We start from the raw sequence: 23,057 nt of genomic DNA, 5'->3' as shown, positions 1-23,057 counted from the left end.
TATTGTATTTCTTGAGAAACTGGCTTCATCGGTAAAAAGAATCTGTGTCACCAATAGAGGGATGGGAACTAATGTTTGTAATATCCATTGACATAATGCAATACGTGGAGGAAAATCAGCAGATAGTAGTGTTTGAAGGCGTTGAATGTGGCATGGATACAACAAATTGCCCTAACGACAATTTGTTGTTACGAATTTTCCAAACTGTCCAATGACTTACATTCAAAGTATTTGCAATTCTTCGCGTAAAACTACCAGGATCTTCCTCTATCATGTCCAGCAAATTCTGTTCCAATTGTACCGTTCTTGCAGTCATTGATCTTTCTGGCCCTCCACTTCCATCAGCAAGTCCATACATGAAATGCATGTCAGTCATCTCGGCGTTCGTACAAATCATAATAGAGTAGGTACTACACTAACTGTTAAAGACACGCCAAACAGCCAAACGTCACTCAATCTAAACAAATGCGATCGGTGAGACGTATTTAGGTACTTGATAAACTCATTGACGTACACCATACTTTTATTTACATTAATAATTTTAACAAATATCGAATATGGTTGTCGCAAATTTTGTTCGCTCTGTAGCTTCGAAGCAAAGAGGTTTTTCAAAAATCATCATAGGACCAGGACACATTTACCTATTTAAAAAATCTGGAGAAAATGAATGACTTCACGTAATCACTCTATAAGTTATTCATCACATTGCTATGTGGAAGATACACTTGACAATGTTAAAAAAGAACCACAGTTAATGTCATTTACATTCAAACCAGATTCAAACCAATTCAAATGTAAGTTTTGTAATGTAGATTCCAAGTGTCTATTCGAACGTATATCCATCGAAATTTAATTAGAAAAAACTATCTATAATTTGACAGATTGCTACTTATCTTACAGATACATACATATTAAATACTTCAAGTGTTTAATAAGTTACAACAGCAAATCTGGTAGGATAAGTCCCATTTATAAGTAAATAAACACGAACACTCACTTCAAAAGATAAATTTAGCGATAATATATGTATGAAATCAGCAACAAATTAGTTACTTAGGAAGAGACATATTAAATACTTGGTTAATTTGTTCTGTTATATGTGGACGAATTCTAAATACCTAATTATTTTTAACTCTCATTCCAATGCACGTCTATATCTATAAACCCATAAAACATTTTCACTAAACTTTAAATATTTAACTAGCCCATTTAGTAGAACACAAATTTCAACACGTTGACAGGAAAATTTGTTGAAAGAATTCAGGTTAAGTACTCAAGCTTGGAGGTCACGAGACATACAAGCGTAACGACGACAAAAATAAGAAACTCGAACACAAGCCACAAATATATAATAACAAAAAAAGCGGTTTTATCACCACATTCATACTCAATTAAATTATATGCTATTCTTCAAATTTCCAAACCTTGTACTCGTGAATATACCATCAATGACACCCTCAAAAATACTATCAAAAATGTTTCTGCTATTCATTACACTGTGTTTTTATGTTCGTTCGGCGCGACCGCGTAAAATGCACTGGAAGAAGTATGCGTAAAAGTTAATCTAATCTATGGTCTGGTGACGATTAGCGGTATCAGGCGAGAATAAATGAAGTGACATGGAAGTGGGACGATTAACAATCAATTAAACAGTTACGGTTCAAAAGAAAAGTGTATCAAAGAAATTTTATGAAATAAGGAAGTTATTAATAACTGAATGTTGGTAATTAAACAGTATAACTCTCAAGTATTTATGGCATATAAACAGTTCTTAAACGTTAAAAAATATCATATAATACATACACCGGTAGTTGAAGTAGGCGGATCCGTTACACGTTAATTTATATTTTGCTACCGTATCAACGTTACTTTAACGATTTATCTAATTGTACAAGAACGATGATTGCACAAACGCATAACCGGTATAATAAGAAAAGCGCTTTAAGTACAACAATAATTAGAATGTATAGTTACGTAATAATAATTGTAGAAACTTTACATTTCGTGGCTACAACTCATTTCAGTTGTGGGTAATTAAATTAATTAATACCATTTATACGAACGGTTTATTTCGCAGGGGTCAATTGATTCTGTTTAACGTTGACGTTGTAGAATGAATTTACGCAATATTTAGTATAAAGCATACAAATTTAGTGATTATTATACCGCCCTCGTGTTCGGGAAAATTACATTGACGCAATTTATTAATGATTTTTTCAATGGACTTCTATGAAGCGTTTGTACTATTTTAAACTATATACAAGGTTAAAGCTATTGAGTTGTAACCGAGAATAGATAGTTGTTTATAAAAAAAATATGTTGTAGCATCATTAATAAATAATAACTAAATAATAATTATGCAGTATGTCCGTAAAGTAGGGGATATATACGGGTCTAAAGATTTAAATTTTTTGAGGTAGCTTTCAAATTTGTTCCGCCATTTTTAAACGAGTTATGACGTCATAGATATTTTTTTCAAATGACAATCCTCTATTTTTATTACGGAATATGAAAGAGGATTTTTCTGAATCTAGTAGTCAATATTAACATTGGTTACATAAGAAAAATTACTTCAAATTTGTATAAATGATAAAAATAGCAGTAGCCATGAATAACTAAAGCAGCCAATATTTTAAACAATTCCCTGAGTATCATAAACTGATTTAGTAAACCTTCTTGAAGTGTGATGGCGCGCCATCTTGTTCGAATAACTGCCGTTAGAATTGAGTTGGGTCAACATTTTGAAAAAATCTAGACATCTCTTTCCAGTTAAGATTTCCTCAAGTCTTTGGCGTATATTGGGTGTGCGACTTTCTTGGCTAATTTAGATCTTGGGTAGCCCAATACTGACAATTTTACCTATTTAATATGGAGGTTTTGTTGCCCAGCCAAAACCACGTTTTGTTAAACGTTGTATTCACAGCTAGGCTCACCATACTTTGGCTAATGAGTTTATGCGATCAGTATATGTTGTATTAAAGAAGTCAACTACTTACTAAATCAGTTTTTGACACTTGAAAAATTGTTTAAAATAATTGGCAACAGTCATCCTCAGGAAAACGACGTCAACGAACATAAAATAAAACAGGAGCTCATCGGATTACAATATGAAGGTTCCTTCACAAAAAACTATTAATATAACTTAACTTAGTTTTTTAACTTAGTCGAAACCGGTAGAAAACTAAGCTTTTTACAATAAATGTCATCGTTCAAGTGCTGTTTTTTAATTTATTTAATTCACACGATGATAAGAAAAATACACAACTCTAACTAATATTAATATTGACCGTACTAGATTCCTCTTTCATATTCATTAATAAAAATGGGTGATTGTCATTTGAAAATATATCGATGATGTCATAACTCGTTTAAAAATGGCGGAAAAAATTTAAAATCTACACCAAAAAATTTAAATCTTTAGCCCCGTTTCAACGATTTTTCCATAAACCGTTTATAATGATTTTATCGCCTATAGCCGCTACTTTTTGGACACACTGTATATTAAAATCGTTTAGTTGATTTTCAGAGAATAAAATTAATTACTGTTTTGATTTTAATTCTGGTTAATAACAACACCCCACTATTTCGAATGCAGTCTGTAATAATACAATAAAAATATCATGTGGAAACAAATTTACTTCCGTGGGTTTTAAATTTTCAAAGTTAACCTTCCCACACAGTTAACGCGGGTTAACGTGAGGTTAGGTATTTAAAGAAAGGTACGAGTACTAATTTGGTTGGGAATGTAGAATCCTCTTGGATTCCACCTTGAAACTCCTTTTGAGGTTAGCATTCTTCAATAAATTTATGCGAGCTAAACGATAAACAGACAACAAATGAATTCAGTGCCAAATCAAATGTTTGTTGGGTCTTTAAGGTGCTTCATATTTATGAGCACTATCCGCTAATTAGAATAGGAATAATTCGTACATTTATCATAACATTAAGTACATAATAAAGGCACATATGTATATAAACTGAGATAATTTAATACTAAGCATACGGATCTCAAAATGGTGGCACACTTTAATCTTGTGTCAGGATCTTGTACTATTATACCTACACAGAATTTTTATAAGATTTGTACCTACAGACAATCAAAAACAAATTAGTAACTTGATTGCATCAAAAAAAAAAGGATTCGTTAATCTGACTAGATTACACTGTTAACTGTATGTGCTCAGTACGTGGTGTATCTAACTTAAAATTCTTGAATCATAAACAACCTCTATATATAGTATCACACCACACGTCTAAAATAATCCCTAGAATGGATTAATATCTACTAAAAGGTAAATAAAATTGTGTTTCGACTATTCAAATATTAATTAGTCTCATTTCAGTTCTACTAGAAGTAAAGTTCTACTCTTATTAAAAGTAAAGGGCAAAACTCTTTTGAAACGATTATATTGCAACAACTGATGCGTCTGACGGAAACGACAGTTTGTGACTTCTGTAAGAACAAACCGATAGAGAGATTCATGAAGTTCAGGTCTTTTTGATGATAAATCACGTTAATGTGAGGTGTGTTTTGAGGACTGGTTGGGGGGCGACGGGATATCTTGCGTGGCCATTTATGATGTTAATATTAAATAAATGTATAACATTTATTCCCTTCGAGTTTGCAGACATTATGCGGTAACTCACAACATCATAGGCAATCAATAGGAAATGACGCATTTTTACTATTTTTTTTAACTCTTATAAAATTATAGTTTATGCACCACATCCTACATCCTTCGCTAGTGACTGCTAATTTTACATTATTCTGCATTTATCATTGTTTCCTTTCTGGCGTTTTTTGACATCTTCTAGATTCCAGAATCACTCAATTTATAATTTCTCAATGTCAAGTTTGTTATTTTAGGTGTACAGAACAGTGCTCAGAAGATCTCATGCGTCATGGCTGACAGTATCTTCCTTTTTCTGCCTTTCTATTACGATGAATTTAGAGAGAGTAACATCTTTGAAAACATTATATATCAATTTTTGACATATTTTGCTTAGCAGAGTTATATGAGGTAAACCGGCAAAACATTTCTGATTTTTGGAATGCCGATGAATAGACATGTTTAATACAACAATGACGCAACAAGGACTATATTTTGCTAAAATCACTGCGATTGGGAAGAACTTGGTCTACAGTTCCTATCCGAATTTCGAAATTAGCGAATATAGAACCCTAATTTACGCAGAGAACACTATGATTACAGCACGCATTTCTAAGTTCTGAAAATTATGCCAATTTAGAGTGGTCAACTTCTTTATTTTTGGTAATAAATCTTGAAGTCTTTTTTGGTTTCGTTTCTTGGACTTTCTATTTATAATTCGGTATCAGGTTTACATTAAGTAATAATCTTAAAAATATTTATGGCCTTCGTTTTTTTAACAGAGTTGACTATGTTTAATGTTTGCTGATGAATGGGCAAAATTTCCGCGGAACACAGTCATGTGAAAACGGGTACAAAATTTAAAGCATTTTTGAATGACATGAATACAATTCTAACTCAACTTTTTTAATTCAAAAATTTTATGGTTATCTACGTCAATAGGATGTTTAAAGCAATTTTTTAAAATGTAGTCATTGAAGTTGAAGAATGCTTTAAATTCCAGAAAGATTATTACAAACAAAAATACTAATAAACACGTAAAAATAAAATGTTTAAATATTTTCTTAATAAAACCTTCAAACCCAACTACAAAGACATCACTACAAAACCATATTGAAACATTTCCAGTAAATTTCAATTCCATACACAATCATATATACGTCAAGCTCTCATATACGTAGAAAATACGTGATATTGAAACCCGGCATGTATTGACTCGTTATGGATAACAATTCAATTCACAGCTACAATAAATTTCTCGTCGTCGACATTCCCGGTGTCATCGCGTTATTTGTTTTGCCGTTTATCGTAGGTTGTGTACCGAGAAGCGAGTTTGTAGGCGGCGGGTACATCAATAATTTGAATTGAATCCTCAAAATAGCATTCGAGTTCATAGCGTTTGTATACTCCGTGTGGATTGCTTACGCAAACGCATACCTGTTAGGCATTCGTTCGGCGGAAGTTACAAAACTCGACAGACCATTACATGCCCAGATATACACGGAATGAAAAGCGTAGCGGTGAATGCCAATTCTTTCGCACGGAAAACGAGAGAATACGTTTTATGTGTTGGCCGGATGGTACGTATTGTGTTTTTGGAGCGAAAATATTCGCTACGGCCTAGTTTACTTATGGAAGAAGAAGTTAGCATAAACGTAGGGGAATTATAACTGTTGTTTTCTCTAGTTTTGTAGAACAAAAAGAATTTTATGTATGGTCACGTAACTTAAAGTGTACAGTTTATGGTTGAAAACTGTATTAATATAAAACTTTTTAAAACAAACATAATAATTGTGAGTTTAAATCATCAAATAATTTACTGTACTCGTGGCCTTAAATTATTACTATTATTCTAACGCAACAACTTACTTGTAATTGTTTTAGAAAATAATTAGCCTTGTAAGTGAAACAAGGAAGCAAAAACATCGAAATAGGTATGTGATATGGTCACGTAACTTTAAATTTACTGCATGGTAAATACCATAAGTTCTTTTTTGAGATTCATTAAGAAAACATGTCAAGTAAGATTAGAATTTACGCTGGACTTATATGGTACCGCAGTCTGTAGTGAAATTGTTATAGAACTTAACATTAATAGATACGATTTTATCAAAGGTGCATACATTAAAATAGGAAAAATATAAAAGCTTTTCAGGAAAAGTTCTATTAAACAAATGTTGATGAAATAAAATGTTGTTATCTAAGATCTGGAAAGGTTTTCTAATATCTGGAGAGTTTGTGAAAAGCCGATCCGGTCTCAAACTCGATGAAAGTGTTCAACGAGATAAGCAAACTATTCTATCTGCGGATTGAGAAGGTTACTTTATGTTCATGTGTTTGAGAAATCGTTCCCGAATGCGGAAGAATCACAACAGTGCTTCAACGACATGGGAATCAGGAAGGCAATGGAAATCCGAAGCTTGAATCTCTCCGATCGGATCTCCGGGGAGAACGAATTAGAGCAGAAACATGAGTGGAATGAGAGAATTATGCTCTTTCAATTGAATACGATAGCAGCAAACACCAATATAATCCAGGTATATGCGCAAACCAGTGAGCACAGTGAGGAAAAAGTAGAAGTTTTACTCTCAGATTGAAAATCTTATGAAGAAACTTCCTAAACAGGAACTCCTTATCTTGGTGGGCGACTCAATGTCAAGATAGGAAAGGGAAAAGCAAGTAAACACATTGGATCTCATGGTTTGAGCATAATTGAAAGGGGGAACTCTCAGTGACAACCTGGCATGACCTGGCGATAATGAACACTTTTTACAAACTACCAGACAGACGACTATACACGCGGACGTCCCCCAGATAACCAGATAGACTATATTTTGCTAAATTACGATATAGAAACAGCTTTACAAATGTAAAAACGTATACGAATACGGTACGAAATTCAAGACTAGGCCAAAATATAGTCTCAGGAAGCTCAGGATCGAAGCAGTAAAGTACCAAGTGGAGAAAGACATTAATTATATGCACTTATAATAATAATAGATTGAAGAAGAACTAATACAAATTATGGATGATGGAGGAAATAGTGATGTTCATAAAAGGTCAAAGGAAACTAAAGAACAATCCACCACCATAGAAAAGTATAAAAAAGACATACAAAGAAAAATCCGTGAAACGAAACGAAAGGAGTTAGATGAAAAATGCCATGAATCGTATTGCAAGACAAATTTGATGTGTGCAATGTGCATAAGACTGTGAGAGAGGTTACGGAAAAGTTCAGAAAGAAAACTGTGGGAAAGCTTGGAAATGTTGAAAAGTTCCATCATTCGCTCAGACTGAATCTGGACATACTATTATGACAGATGAAGTCAAAGTCGCCATTCACACTATAAAAGAAAGAAAAGTTCCGGGACCAGACATCGCAAATGAATGGCTCATCTCTGAGTTCATACTGCTGCCAAAGAAAGAGAGAGTGGCTACAGAATACAAGGTATGCTCTACTCTACAAATGACTGATGTTTTCGCCTGCTTTATTGACTACAAGATGCGATACGAAAAGATGATAAAGATTCTGTAGAACACAGGGATGGACGACAGGCATCTTAGGGTGATATGAAACCTCACATGAAACCACTTAGCTATCATTAAAATCAATGCAGAAAAGCACAACTGCGTAATAAAATTATCCACGTTTGTTCAATCTCTACTCAGAAGAAATATTCAAGAAAACCCTAAAGAATCCTACTGAAAGGAGAGCGTTTGAACAATATGCGATATGCCAACGGTATCGTGGTATTCACTGACACAGAAAAAGCTTACAAGAACTAACGAACAAAACACACTAATTCAACAATAGGGAGAGTATCAGAGTTCGCCTAGCTGGGGTCAGAACAGGGGGATAAGGTGCAAAATAGAGAAAGTAAGAACCGAGATGGCTAACTGTTAAAAAGCCACAACTCAGCATCGATATCAAAATTATATTTCTCAGATGTTATGTTTTTCGGCATTTTTTATGGAGAAGAATCGTGGGTACTAAGCGAGGCTTTACAGAAGGGTATTAACAGGGCAGTGATGGAGCAAATGGGGAAGGATTTGGAAATGTTAAACACCATCAAGAGATAAAACTGGAATATCTTGGACATATTGTGAAAAACAGATACAAATATCGCCTTCTGGCATCCGTAATCTATGGGAAAGTGTATGGTAGAAGAGGACCAGGAAAAAGTTCTCAAAAACTATCACCAAATTATTCAAAATTCTGAAGTGAATATCCAGGATAATCACCAATATTCGAAACGAAGAGACACATGAAGAAGAATAAAACGTTAATTGTTTCAACTTTACTGGAGCTTAATGTAAATAACAAGAGTAGATAACATATCACTAATATTGGGGGTCAATTTGGACCACATTTTGCACTAAAATTCGCACACTTATTGATATCTAAAATAAAACTCGTGATAGTTCTTGAAACAACACCTAAAACTTTAACTTAAATAATCCTTTCTAAGAAGTAATTGTCATAAAAAAAAACTTTCACCTTAATTAGTTCTGGTGAAATGGTGACCTTAATCAAAGTACTGCTATATAAGTGTTTCAAAAATTATCAATATTCATTATAATTGTTCATCTGGTTTGAATTGCCTCACTCTTCTATCTAATCTTATTTAGAAATTCATCATAATATTGATATCTAATATTAATAATAATGATTAATTTTTCGAAGGTTAGTCTCCAATATAACATTCCCTTATTTTAATATTAATGGCTATATTTGGCCATAAATAAACAATACAATATACCGGGTGAGTCGGGAGGAACGAACCAAACTTTAGGAGTGTATTGTACACTAAAAAATAATGTAAAAAAACTGATATGTCCTTATCCTTTTCTGTTGTTTTCTTTTTTTTTATTACATAACTCTTATTGTATAACTATAATTAAACAAAATCTTATACATTAACATTAAATATTAATCATCAGCGTTATTTTAATAATTGTTCGAAAATATTGCCATTAACTTCTAAACATTTCCGGTTTCGTTTACTAAGAGCTCTTGTCGAAAATGAAACATTATTTATATATTTATTTTTTATTATTTTTTATATATTTATTTTTTATTTTTTATATATTTATTTTTACATTATTTTCAAGAGTGCAATACACTCCTAAGGTTTGGTTCGCACTGAGAAAAATGATATGGAAAATTGAACTAAATCAATTTAGTTGTTAGACAAATAGTCATTTTTGCTAGAAAATTTATTCATTTACCTAACGTAATTTAGCTGACATATACAATTCTAATTAGGCAGATTTATGAGAGTTAATTTATCTATTTACTGAGGAGATATAACTAATTTTTAGAAAAAGAAACTACATCGTGGAAACTAGTTGATAAGTCTAGTTGTTGAGTAGTTTAGTTACCTGAAGTATTTGGTATTTTGTGTATTTTGTTCTAGTCTTATCTATATACATTTAACAATGAAATATTTTACCTAAATGGACAAATGTACTATTATTAAATACTTTATTTAAATGTATTTTAGTCGTTTTGTGTACCTGTTTTCATCGTTACATCGATCGTTTATAGAAAATATTAATAAAAAAAATAATATTAATAGTAAAAACATGTATTAATATTATATAATGAACTAATTTGATTAGGTATTTATAAGATATATTTTATAACTAGTAGTAGTACTTAGCTAATTTTTGACTAAAAATTCTAGATAACATGACTAAATTTTAGATAGTTTTCCCACATTATTTTTCTCAGTGCGTTCCTCCCGACTCACCCTGTATACGAAATTTCAAAATAAATTAATTTTCACAGAAAACTTGAAAGTTAATTGCGTATCTAATCCCATAATAACAAGGACAATCAAAACAGTTTTTTTAAATGCCTATAAGTAATCATGATTATTTATAGACATGTAAAAAACTTAATAAACCTGGTGTATATAGATAAAGACGCAAAACAGTTTTTAAGAAGATAGCCCTAATCTCCTTTAGATATCAAAATAAGTTGTTTTTGATCACCACAAATATATGATACCATAAAATTTGCCATGGACGTTTTTAACTTTAATATTATTGAACAAATAAGTTCATTCAAGATAATAAAAAGCTAAAACAGTTTTGATTATTTCATATAAATACAATGATCCCAAGTAGTACTCTTTGTTACATTTTTATTTATTATTTGTTATTAACAAACAAAACAAAGATTGATATCAAAACAAATTCAAAGAACTTGTTTTTTTTCAATGAACGAATTGCTTCATATTCAGAAAAAAAGCACAATATGAGTGGAATTCATGATGAGTAACTGAAGAACAATTCGCTCAACTCATTTCAAACGGTCTTAATTGGTGGAGTAAATTAAAGAGCGGCAAAAGAACAAAAACAGGATTTTACAACAAAACTGAAATCGTTTCGTGCAGGTTGCGGTTTGTTGTTGTAAAAAAGGAAATGACGTTTCCGTTTTATAGGAAATTAGATGAATGCGGGACCAAATAATTTAAGTTTTAATAACTCCAAAAGATTAGTCACCGCTTTTTCTTGTTTAACTGGAATTAATAATAAATCATTGATGTTTTGGTTGCTGTTACCTATTTTACTCGTTTAATACTTTACGGAGCCCGGATTAAATCAATTACCAACGTATAATTTAAATAAAATTCGAATTTATAATTTAATCAAAATTCAATTAAAGTATTAATTTAACTTTCACATTCTCGGTTTAGATCTAAACTACTTACGAACATATTTCCATTTTATTATTGCACATTAAAATGAGTGGTATCCAAAACTATTAGAACGATGTTTGATGTAGTGAAATAGAACAGACACAGCATGTCACTAACTGCTATTATATTAGTTAAAGTCACTTAAATGCTTCCCAGACTCTTTCTCTCGTTCTCTCTCTATTAATATTGGTCAATCAACCAACAGCCGACCAACCCGTAGTATGTAGTTGTAACGTGTTTGGTTTAATGTACGGTTTTGTTCATCTTCACGTTCGGAATACAACGAACGCGTGTTGACTCAACAAAAAGTGCGATGCGACTGGGGACACATTTCTCTACGGAGGCAACTCCGAGGCCACATTACAATGAACGATAAAGTTGTGATCAGTGAATCACTATACGGTTTGTTGGAAAAAGATTTTCTGGGTGGGGAGATGATTTTAATTAGAAAAGCAAATGTAAAGTCAAGCAAAAATTGAGATCTTTATAAATTAAATGTTAATATAGTTTAAAATTATCTTAGAATCAGAAATTTTAGAAGGTCATACAGGTAAACACAAGATTGTTTTCTACCTGTTCTGCTTGAAATGTTTATAAGGTATTGAAGTAGAAAAAATTATAAAATTAAATACCTTGAAAAAAAATAACAGATGTTTAAAACCACCTGTCGTATAAAAATAACAGATGGATTGGGGGCTAAACTGACAGTTGTATGAATTTGGAAATACGTAAGAAACAATTTTCGCAGCAACAACTATTTGAAAAATATATAACATTCTTATTTCTACCTTATTGTTATTATTGTATCTGTTTTAGTTACCAGCAAATAAGTTCGTTTCGAAATATACCGAGTGTCCCAGCGAGACCGTTCATTACACGTTTATGGGGTGCTGGCCAAAATAAAAATTTGAGAATTCAGATTTAAGTATAATCAAATGCCGACTAAAATATTTTCAGATTTCCAAATTATTTCAGAAATCCAAACATGTATTTTTACATACATATTTGGATTTGTCTATTTTCAAGGTTTATGAATATCTTTACTTTTGCAGTTTGATTCGACCATTCTCGAGTTATTCGACTTTTTCTAAAAAAAATCTGCTCTAGCAGACATTTGTTCAAAAAATCAGAGAACACTCGATTTTGGAAAATCAATTTAGGATTCAGAACATGCTTAACACGTTCGCTGCCGAGCGACACCGTTAACCATGGTTTACATACGAGTTAATTCAAGTCGGCAGCGAACGTGTTAAGCAGTGTTGCCATATATACGGTAATTACCGCGCATGTACGGTACTTCCACCAAATGTACGGTGTACGGCCCAAAGGTCAATACCGTACAAAAATGTACGGTAATTTAGAAATCTGTAATTTAATTTAAGAAAATACATGCTGTACGTAGGATGGCCTTAGATGGCGTGGTAACAGGTGGCGTAAAATCCAGCAAAAACAAAAACCACAACATTTTCGTTGGCTATATTGGCGTATAATATTCTTGTGTATTCATGTCGATTCTAATTCTGTATTTAAATTTTATAATATTCCGTTGATGACCATATAGAGGTGTCCCGAAACTCAAAATCAAGCAGGTACCGCGCGAGAAATAAAAATAATATGAGGCGTAATTTTTACAACGAATTCATTGTATTTTAACTGGTTTAATGTATAATTTAATTTGTCTTACTAGTTTCGCCTAAAGTGGCATCTTCATTGACTTCGTCAAATTTTATGAAAATAACAATTCCAAAGATAACTATATCGAACATTGTATAAAACGAGGTCTTGATAAACTTTTTAAACTGTTAACTCCGATATGTAAGTCTTAGACGTAGTTCAACCATTTTGATTTTAACATGTGTAATCATATATGTAACATACATCATATAATGCAAGTATTAACGTGTAACAGTTAGCGTGTAAAACATTTCGTTAATTATTAACGTTGAAATTATTATTTTCATAAAATTTTGTCGAAGTCTCTGAAGATGCCGAAGACAAACTAAATTATACAATAAACCAGGGGTGAGCAACCTTTTTAATCAACGGGCCAATTTAAATTTTAAAATTTTTTGGCGGGCCGCACGTCAAGTAACACCTATTAATAATTTACAAAACTTTATTTATAGTAAACATTAGGATAAAAAAATATAGAATTAAAAAAAAAAGTAAAGATTTCATATACAGGGTGATTCATAAGTAATGGGCCAAATTGTAAATGTACGTTCAGGAGGCCAAAATAATAATATTTTCATTAACAATAATGGGTCTTAGTCTGCTCCCTACTGAGATACAGGATGTTAAAGCGAAAAAAATAAAATAGATTTTTGTTAATAGATCAGCTACTTTTCTACATAATGACTCATAGTTGACTTATAGTTTTTGTAAGGGTAAACAATAATGTGTGAGAGGATTTGAGTTAACTCGTAGATGTCGCCACATGCGCCATATGAATTATGAAACGTCAATGAGCTTTTACGTTTAATGAATAGTTTAAAACATTTTATTGTTAAGTAAACTGATTCATTCTTGTCCTAACATAAATCAAAATGCCGAGACATAATCACTTTTCAAACGAAGAAATGAGAGACATGTTATGCGTTTACGCACAAGAACGTTTTTCTGGGCAAGCAGCATCCAGAAAATATCGTGAAATGTACCCTTACAGAAGGCAGCCAAACCGGAAGATATTTCAAAATATTTATAATCGATTGGGTGAAACAGGTTCATTTCGTCCAAAATATCATACAGGACGTCCTAAGATTATCACTCCGCAGCAAGAAGATGAAATTTTGGTAAGAATTGCGCAAAATTCTGAAATAAGCACTCGTCGATTGTCTGCAGCAACTGGAATAAGCCAACCATCCGTGACTAGAATGGTGACTACACAAGGAAAATTTATATCCCTATCATTTTATACCTGTGCAAAATTTACTTCCAACAGATTATCGAATCAGAGTTCAATTTTGTCAGTGGCTAAAAGGAAAATTGAATAATAATCCAACATTCCTAAATAACATTCTTTTCACGGATGAAGCAACCTTTACCAGACGCGGAGTTTTTAATTGGCGAAATAGTCATGCCTGGGAAACCGAAAACCCTCGTTTAAAAAAAGATAGACATTTCCAGCACGAGTTTAAAATAAATGTGTGGTGCAGTTGAATTACCTCCTAATTTAAATGGAGAGTCATATTTAATTTTTTTAAATAATGACTTAGTCGACCTCTTGGGAGATCTTCCATTACAACTAAGAAGAAATATGTGGTTCATGCAAGACGGTGCTCCTCCACATTTTTCACGTGCTGTGCGCGAACATCTGAATGAAACATTCCCTCACCGTTGGATTGGACGTGGTAGTGAATTTCAGTGGCCACCATGTGTGGGGTTACATGAAATCAATGGTCTATGCTGAACCTACTATAAATACACGAGACGAGTTATGGAATAGAATTCAAGATGCAGCCAATTCAATACGAAATAATCCTGCTACATTTTTTAAAGTCAGACAATCCTTAACCAAACGGTTAAATGCGTGTATAAATGCTGGTGGTGGTCATGTTGAAAACCTTTTGCAGTAGCTCATAATTAAGCTTAAATTTAATTTAACTTCGCACAACATTAACATGTAGGTTTTGATAACAGTTGTCGTAAGTGGTCTTAGTTCAAGTCTGTTCTAATGTTGTATTTCGTTTTATTAACTGGCGTACAATAAATTGTTTTATTACGTAATTTTTTTATGGTTTCAGTTTAATATTGTTATCAATTATCAATTACGGTTAGGTAAATGTCAACATTCCATGCCATGCTTGTGTCTTAACAGATTAATGTTACGTCGACCACCGTGAAATGTAGTGTAGTGAATTAGTAAAATTCAAATATCTCGAAAATCGTTAATATTTTCAAGATCAAAGAAGTATAGCTTTTTTCTACAGAAATGATGATTAAACAAGTATGTTGTAAAATAATGAGCGATAAAAAATTTGTTGCTGATTTCATCTAATTCATATGGCGCATGTGGCGACATCTACGAGTTAACTCAAATCCTCTCACACATTATTGTTTACCCTTACAAAAACTATAAGTCAACTATGAGTCATTATGTAGAAAAGTAGCTGATCTATTAACAAAAATCTATTTTATTTTTTTCGCTTTAACATCCTGTATCTCAGTAAGGAGCAGACTAAGACCCATTATTGTTAATGAAAATATTATTATTTTGGCCTCCTGAACGTACATTTACAATTTGGCCCATTACTTATGAATCACCCTGTATAAATTTTAATGTACAATAAAAACAAACAAGAAAAGAACAGAAAAACGAATTTACTTGAAATTTTTAATGAGAAATCTAGCGGAAATTTCTCGGGGCTGACATAAGATATATAAAAATTTTCGATGTTTACTGAGAAAAATACATTTTTTAAATCGGTATTATTCTGCATGTCAACCACTTCCATTCGGCAGTCTTCGGGAACTGTATCCACATCGATATTAAATGGCGAGGAAAACATTTTCATGGAAACCGCTGTCTTCTCAGCTTTGAACATTTGGAATCGTAATTGAAATTCGTTGATTAAAATGTCTATATATTGTGAGTATTTTTGAGAAGTAGTAACGTTTTCTTTTTCTATATGTGGAAAGTGAGACACATTATTCTGCAAAAGATGCTGTTTCCACAATTTTAATTTGCGCTCAAAGCCCTGAATTTTATCATACAAATTGTGAAAAAAACCTTCCTTTGCCTTGAATTTCCACATTAAGATCATTGAGATGCTAAGTCATGTCGATAAGAAATCCAAAATCGCACTGTTCATATCCAAGAACAAGTGTATTTCGCTTTTTAAGTTGTATACTCTTTTTAACATTGCATCTCTACTAAGCCAACGTACTTCGGTATTAAAATCCACATCGCCATATTCAGTTTCTAAATCTTTCAGGAATTCTTTAAATTCACGGTGATTTAATGCGCGCGACTTTATAAAATTGATTTTTTTAATTATTGGTACTGTGACATTTGGCAAACTCAATCTTTTCGCACATCAATTTTTCTGGTGAATTATGCAGTGGTTAACGAATATTTCCCTTGACATTGCTCGTGCTCCATCTGTCGATATATCAATAATCTTTTCTAATAAAATTGAAAAATTTTCTAACACAGACTTTAGTTCATCGTACAGGTCTTGGCCGGTTGTAGTTCCTTTCATTGGAATCAGTGAACACAATTCTTCGGTAATATTAAATTTGATGTCAATACCACGTAAAAATATAGCCAGTTGTGCTGTATCGCTAATATCGCAACTCTCATCAAGTGCCAAAAAACACTACAACTAACACTAGCACTATCACTAGAACTAACACTAGACCTAGACTCTTTCGGATTAAGACGTGCGTTTTTTGAAAAAATGTTTGACGTTTCGGATGCCATGTTGCAACCTTCTTCAGAAACAAGTTCGAAGTGACACAAGTCATGGCCAACTATAGTTTCCATTAGCAAAATTACAAGTTTGTGTCATAACTCAAAAATGGTTGCTTAACTAAAAAAGATCAGTTAGATTGTTTTATTAAACATGTAATAACCTACAAATTTTTCCTTTACACATTTCTGCTAAAATCAATAATAACGGAGCCATAGGTATCGAACGATAGAACAAAAAAACGGTTTTTTCGATATATCTAGTTAGCCATGCATTTTATCCAAAAAACAAGAAGCTTATTAAATTGAGTTCATGAAACTGCAGTTCTTTCCCTATTTAATCGTCTCTCTATCTCCGCTAGTTTTCAAGATCTCTATACTAAACATGGAAAAAAAACATCCTGTATATTTATCGAATTTCGATTTACACGATTTTCCATTTACGTAGATACTGTCAGATACTGATATCATTTCTAATGTATCTTGCACATCTTGGTGATTAAAATCTTTGTAACACGATTCAAAAATCTTAGACTTCAAAGATCAGTTGTTATAAAACTCTTTAAATCAAAAGTTTGTAAAAAGCTTATTGTACTATACCAGGTTAGCCGATATCTTTCAATAACGGGGCAACAAATCTATTTCTACCTATTGCATCGTAAAGGAAATTCAAAATCCTTTAAAATGAGTCCAAACTCGACCTACTTACGAAAACATTAACGTCAAAAAAAATATGGCGGCGTTTTTGAATCCTTAACCTAACCTTTTTTTGCTTTTTAAAGGAACTAAGGGGCGTTTGGTTTCAAAATAAAGCATTTATAAATCTCATTAAAATTATTTTAATATTTATCAAAAAATAATTAAATTCGATTGAGACATTTGACAGTTTTTAACCTTTTATTTTACAACCTACATAAAGCAGTCGTGTTTGGTGATAAAGCTGTTCAGGGCTACCCAAAATAAGAATGCAAAAAGCCATAATCAGCTTCACTTTAACAGACAGACAACGAAGCGACGACATCAGAAATAAGAAGCCAAAAACTGAGAAGGGGTTGAGAAAATGGCCGAGGGCGTTGAGACGCTGGACATCAGCATTGCAAGATGGACCATAATGAGGCACATATTAGTATGTATAGGTCTAAATCCCAAATTACGAAGAAGAGAAAATTCAGGTTTTGCTATCAAAAATTAGTCGTAACCTGCATATGTCCTTGTAAATAACATTAAGGCAATTTTAATAGTTATTTATATTACAAGTGGGCTAGAAACATAATTACAGTACGAGTGTGGAGAATTGCACGACGAGGTCGTAGACTGAGTCGAGTAATCACACGAGTACTGTAATTATGCTCTAGCCCACGTGTGATATACAGCATTTTATCTACGACTGCTAAAAATTACTAAAAAATCAATTTCTTTAGAAAAATCTATTTGATATACTTATATAAAAAAATTTTGAAATGATTGTTGACAATTTTGAATTGTCAGTTTCAACAACATGTTTACTCATTTGGAATAAGTGTTTTGAAATGTAAAAACACAACAATTAATGTTTATAATAAATAGTATTGTTTCTCTGTAAGTAGATAGCACTTTTTCTTTTGTATTGTTGCTCATTTCAATAAATTAAATCTGTTCTGATTAGGCTAAAAATGCCTTACGTAATGAAACCAGTGCGGTAATGAACTTCATTACGTAACTTAAATCATCTCAAATGAGTGCGGTAATGATGACTTATCCAAGGAGTCGTAGATAAACAATTTTAACGTCATTCTGTTTCTTCCTTCGTACAAAACGACTTTTTGAATCATTGTTACATAAAACGTTTTCGAGACATTCGCTTCTCAGTTAAAAAAATACCCTATACACTATATCTATTGCATAATATTTTGTATTCATTTTAGCAAAGTTATAATAATTGTAGAAATTGACAATCATGCATAATGATAGACAGTCTTCACCTGCATTTATGCAGCTTTTTTTATTATGTTCAGGGTAATCATTATCGTAAGAACCTTTTTCATACTTCTATATTAACATTTTTTTATTTAATATAATAATTTATATCCGCAACAATTTAAGCAACAAATGCCAAATATTGCGTTTTAATATAATTACTATTATTAAGAACGCTCAGGATGTTTTCAAACAATTTATTTATACATCCGGTATTTATAAAATTAATTTAAAAATTTATGGAGTGTTAAAGACTTCTAAAAAGAAAACCGGTTCATTTATTTAGTAAAAAAGTATTATATTATTCAAACTTGTTACTTCAAGTTTATATTATATTAAATCATATGAAATACAAGCAGTACTTTTAATGGCAAATATATTAGTTTAGTTGACAAGTATAGTAGGATCAGATATACTTATTGTATCATCGTTTACTTTGCACCGTTCACTTAACACCGGCGGAAGTGAAATTTTAAGCACATTAACAAAGATATCATCAAATCTACAGATAGATAAATTTCTTTTCATGTGACTGAAAATTAATTTCAAAATATCGAAATTCTATAAACTTTAGGAAGCGGATAAAATTACTGCAATCCATCATTACCATTTTTTTAAGCGTTTTGAGATATGTATCTCCTTGATCTGATTCTTAAGTGAAAGTAATCCATTCGTACAACATCCGTTTTATACTTGGGCAACCGAGGGATACTTCGAGGCAAACTTTGAATTAAAAGTAACAAAAATGTATTGTATAAGATTTCCTAAATTACATAACAAACTATGCTCTATTTTTAACATTCATTTTTAAAAGTCTGTATAATTACAAGAAACAACGTAAATTATATTCAAAGTAATGACTTAATTATTAATCATTTTGTTATTATCGTAATAACCGCACACATTATTATCAGGTGAACTACTAGAAATTGCTGGAAAAAATTAACGTGATTAACATCAAATATAAACGATGTTCGACAATTTTATCGTATTGATAAGAAAAATTATTTGCACAGTTTGGCGAGGTGCACAAGGAATAGGCTATATTCGCGGAATCGGTTAGGTTGACACAAATGTAGGCGCCAGACGTTTTTAACGGTGATGGAATAAATGTGGCATGTTTTTATCAGGCTGTTTTAGAAGTGATTTAGAACGTTTTTAATTCATAAAAATCTAAAAATAGCATTAAAACCAGCTTACTAGATCATAATGTTATTACCAGCAAACTCAAATAAATTGTTTTAGAATTGGAAATTTTAAACTCATTACATCTTTTATATCAGTGTCCAAAACGTCGATCGCTTCAAAGCAGTTTTGAGTCGATCGCCAAGAAAATCATGAATCTGAAATATCTATATCTGGGCCTCAGAGCAAAAAAAGGGAAGGTTACTTTAAACCCTTCCGTCGATCTTGGCAAGACATTTATACAAAAAGTCGATTTTGATCTAAAATTAGTGGATACCACTGCTCTAAATCGATTAAACGTCAAAATTGTTGATTTTCGAAAATTAACTCAATCATAACTCAAAAACTAAAAGCGATGGAGAAATACCTTTATCTATTACTCTTATTTATTTATTACGTTTTACATAAAACCTTAGTAATGGGCCATTAAAGACTAGATCTATAAAAAGATTAAACCCAATTATAACCGTTCTTTATTTAGTAGCTTTAAATCGACTAAACATCAACATTGTTGATTTTCGAAAATTAACTCAATCATACCTCATAAACTGAAAGCGCTGGGGAAATATTTTTTATACATAAAACCTTAGTAATGGACCATAAAGACTAGATCCATAAAAAGATTGAACCCAATTATTACCATTTTTTATTTATAAACTGTAAACCGATTAAACATCAAAATTGTTGATTTTCGAAAATTAACTCAATTATAACTCAAAAACTAAAAGCGATGGGGAAATACTTTTTATACATAAAACCTTAGTAATGGGCCATAAAGACTAGCTCCATAACAAGATTGAACCCAATTATTACCATTTTTTATTTATAAGCTCTAAATCGATTAAACATCATAATTGTTGATTTTCGAAAATTAATTCAATCATAACTCATAAACTAAAAGCGATGGGGAAATATTTTTTATACATAAAACTTTAGTAATGGACCATAAAGACTTGATCCATAAAAAAATTGAACTCAATTATTACTATTTTTTATTTATAAGCTCTAAATCAGTGGTGGCCATAACGTCGATCGCCAAGAAAATCATGAATCTGAAATATCTATATCTGGGCCTCAGAGCAAAAAAAAAAAGAAGGTTACTTTAAACCCTTCGGTCGATCTTGGCAAGATATTTATATAAAAAGTCGATCTTTTATATAATTTAAAACATTGAAAACAAAAAATTCATTCAACTTTCACACATGAGTTGCCAATTATGCAAATATTAACCCATTTTTTTGTATTATTATCTTTGTTTTCTAAGCCTTAATTGCACAAACGTATTGTTTATCCAAAAGGCAAAGCAATACCTGCGTAGTTTACGTCAATTTACCATTCTTCCCGTTTTTTATAATGATTTACGAGCGCAAACAATACAATTAAAAATACTGTTACGTCCAAGTGTATTTTTCCTTTGTGTTTTCATTCGAAAATATCAAAACACATAAAACTATCGGTTTATCTTTAATGAATCAGAAATATGATTTATTCGCAATTTTGTAATAAATTATTTATTTATAGCTTCCAAAAATTTATTTGTATCGCTCATCTTTGTCTAATATTTACATGATGGCGTCAACCAAATATACACTACCCACATACGTAGTAAAATTGCGCGAGATCAATGACGTTTCTAGACAAACATAACCTTAAAATTTTTCTGTCAAGTCTTTATACACGCCCGAAAACAGACAAGATTTTAGTTGAAATTTTATTATTTTAAAATAATGTCGGAAATCCAAATATCTTGGCCCTGGCAGTACAATTTCCCACCTTTTTTTAGTTTACAACCGCACCGAGAAACAAGAAATAAGCAAATCGCCGCTTGGAGAAACTTAATATTGGAATATTTCAAACTAACGAAACAAAGCACTTTAGACATTCATGAAGCGACAAACTTGCCGGTTTTTAATAACACCCAAATCAATAGGAAATTAGATTCGAATACCTTATTAACTATATTGGGTGAATTACAAAATACAGGAAACGCAGCACCCATAGATAAGCAAAAGAATATGTGGGAGATTTATTGGCACACTTTGGATGAATGGGCGAGTATTGTTTATAACTATATATCTGGAATTGGTGCTACAAATTCTGTTATGACTATTTATGAGCTTACCCAAGGGGATGATATTCAAACGGAGGAGTTTTGCGGGCTAGATGTTAATGTTTTTATTAAGATTTTAAAAGTTTTGGAATCGCAAGGAAAATGTGAGGTTATGGTCATTGATGATCAACAAGGTGTAAAATTTTTTTAGATACTTTAATAAATGTTATGAGTAAATTATTAGATCGTTTTATTTTTATTAATTTCTTTTAAATTAATTAGAAGTAATAATACTAAAAATAGTTTCCCTATTTGCAATCAAATAGATTATTTCATGTTTTAATTTAAATTGATAATTTATCATTTAAATTGATAGGTGAAATGCTTTATCAACATGTAAGGTTTTATGGGCGTAATGAAGACGTTTGTGGCCATCAACTAACGTCTCAGGCCCCAAACATTATTGGCATAATTAGCCACAACCGCTAATTATGCCTGTGGTACATACAAAATTTTATGTCTGGTCGAAGTTTTGAACTTTATAATAATTTAGGTAGATTCAATTTTATAAACGACACAAAAATCGAGAAGGTGGAATAAGCCAGTTATTGTTGTTACCATAGTAACGGCATAAACAAGGCTAGTCATTGTTAATTTAGTGCGTGTTCAGTTTTTGTAGTGAAATATTTAATGGAAAGACTCTCGAAAAATGGAAATAACAGAGGTATTTTCTGTTGACGACGAAGGAGAAGTGGTCGTTTCAGAAGAAATAGTTCAAGCAGTCAAAAGAGCTACCGTCTTTTTCCATCCAAATCGCGGGATAAATGTGAAAAAGTATACAGAAATTTTATGGACTGGTCTAACTAACACAATCACAGGCAAGTGTTCCGAAGATGTTCCCCTTGCAAATTTTTTGGAAAAATCAGAAAAATATTTAATAGCTTCTCAACATTTTAATCAATGGGGTAGTTAATCTAGGGTTAATCTAGGGGTAGATTTGTTTTGGGTAGATTCTTGGTTATTATTATAGGACACTTTTTTACAGAGAATTTCATGACGTAGAAAAAAAAGTGTTGCGGTTTTAGATTTTGAGATATGACAATTTTTGTTTTTTTAAATGGAAACAACCACTGATTATT

The 23,057-nt window shown here is 31.7% G+C and overlaps 2 protein-coding genes across 3 annotated transcripts in view; one reads left to right on the top strand and one right to left on the bottom strand.

Annotated features, from left to right (window-relative positions):
• Positions 1-23,057, bottom strand: part of LOC111415263 (locomotion defects) — a 58,229-nt gene that overhangs the window by 16,462 nt on the left and 18,710 nt on the right. The window lies entirely within an intron of this gene.
• LOC111415266 (vacuolar protein sorting 25) lies at positions 21,497-22,158 on the top strand. Its single transcript, XM_023046849.2, has one exon. It carries the CDS (start codon positions 21,596-21,598, stop codon positions 22,127-22,129), a length of 534 nt encoding a protein of 177 aa, XP_022902617.1. The 5' UTR covers positions 21,497-21,595; the 3' UTR covers positions 22,130-22,158.

The sequence above is a fragment of the Onthophagus taurus genome, chromosome 7 (genome assembly GCF_036711975.1).
Source record: "Onthophagus taurus isolate NC chromosome 7, IU_Otau_3.0, whole genome shotgun sequence".
NCBI lineage: Eukaryota > Metazoa > Arthropoda > Insecta > Coleoptera > Scarabaeidae > Onthophagus > Onthophagus taurus.
The sequence above is the reverse complement of the archived record's forward strand: the minus strand, read 5'-3'. Positions and strand labels throughout refer to the sequence as shown.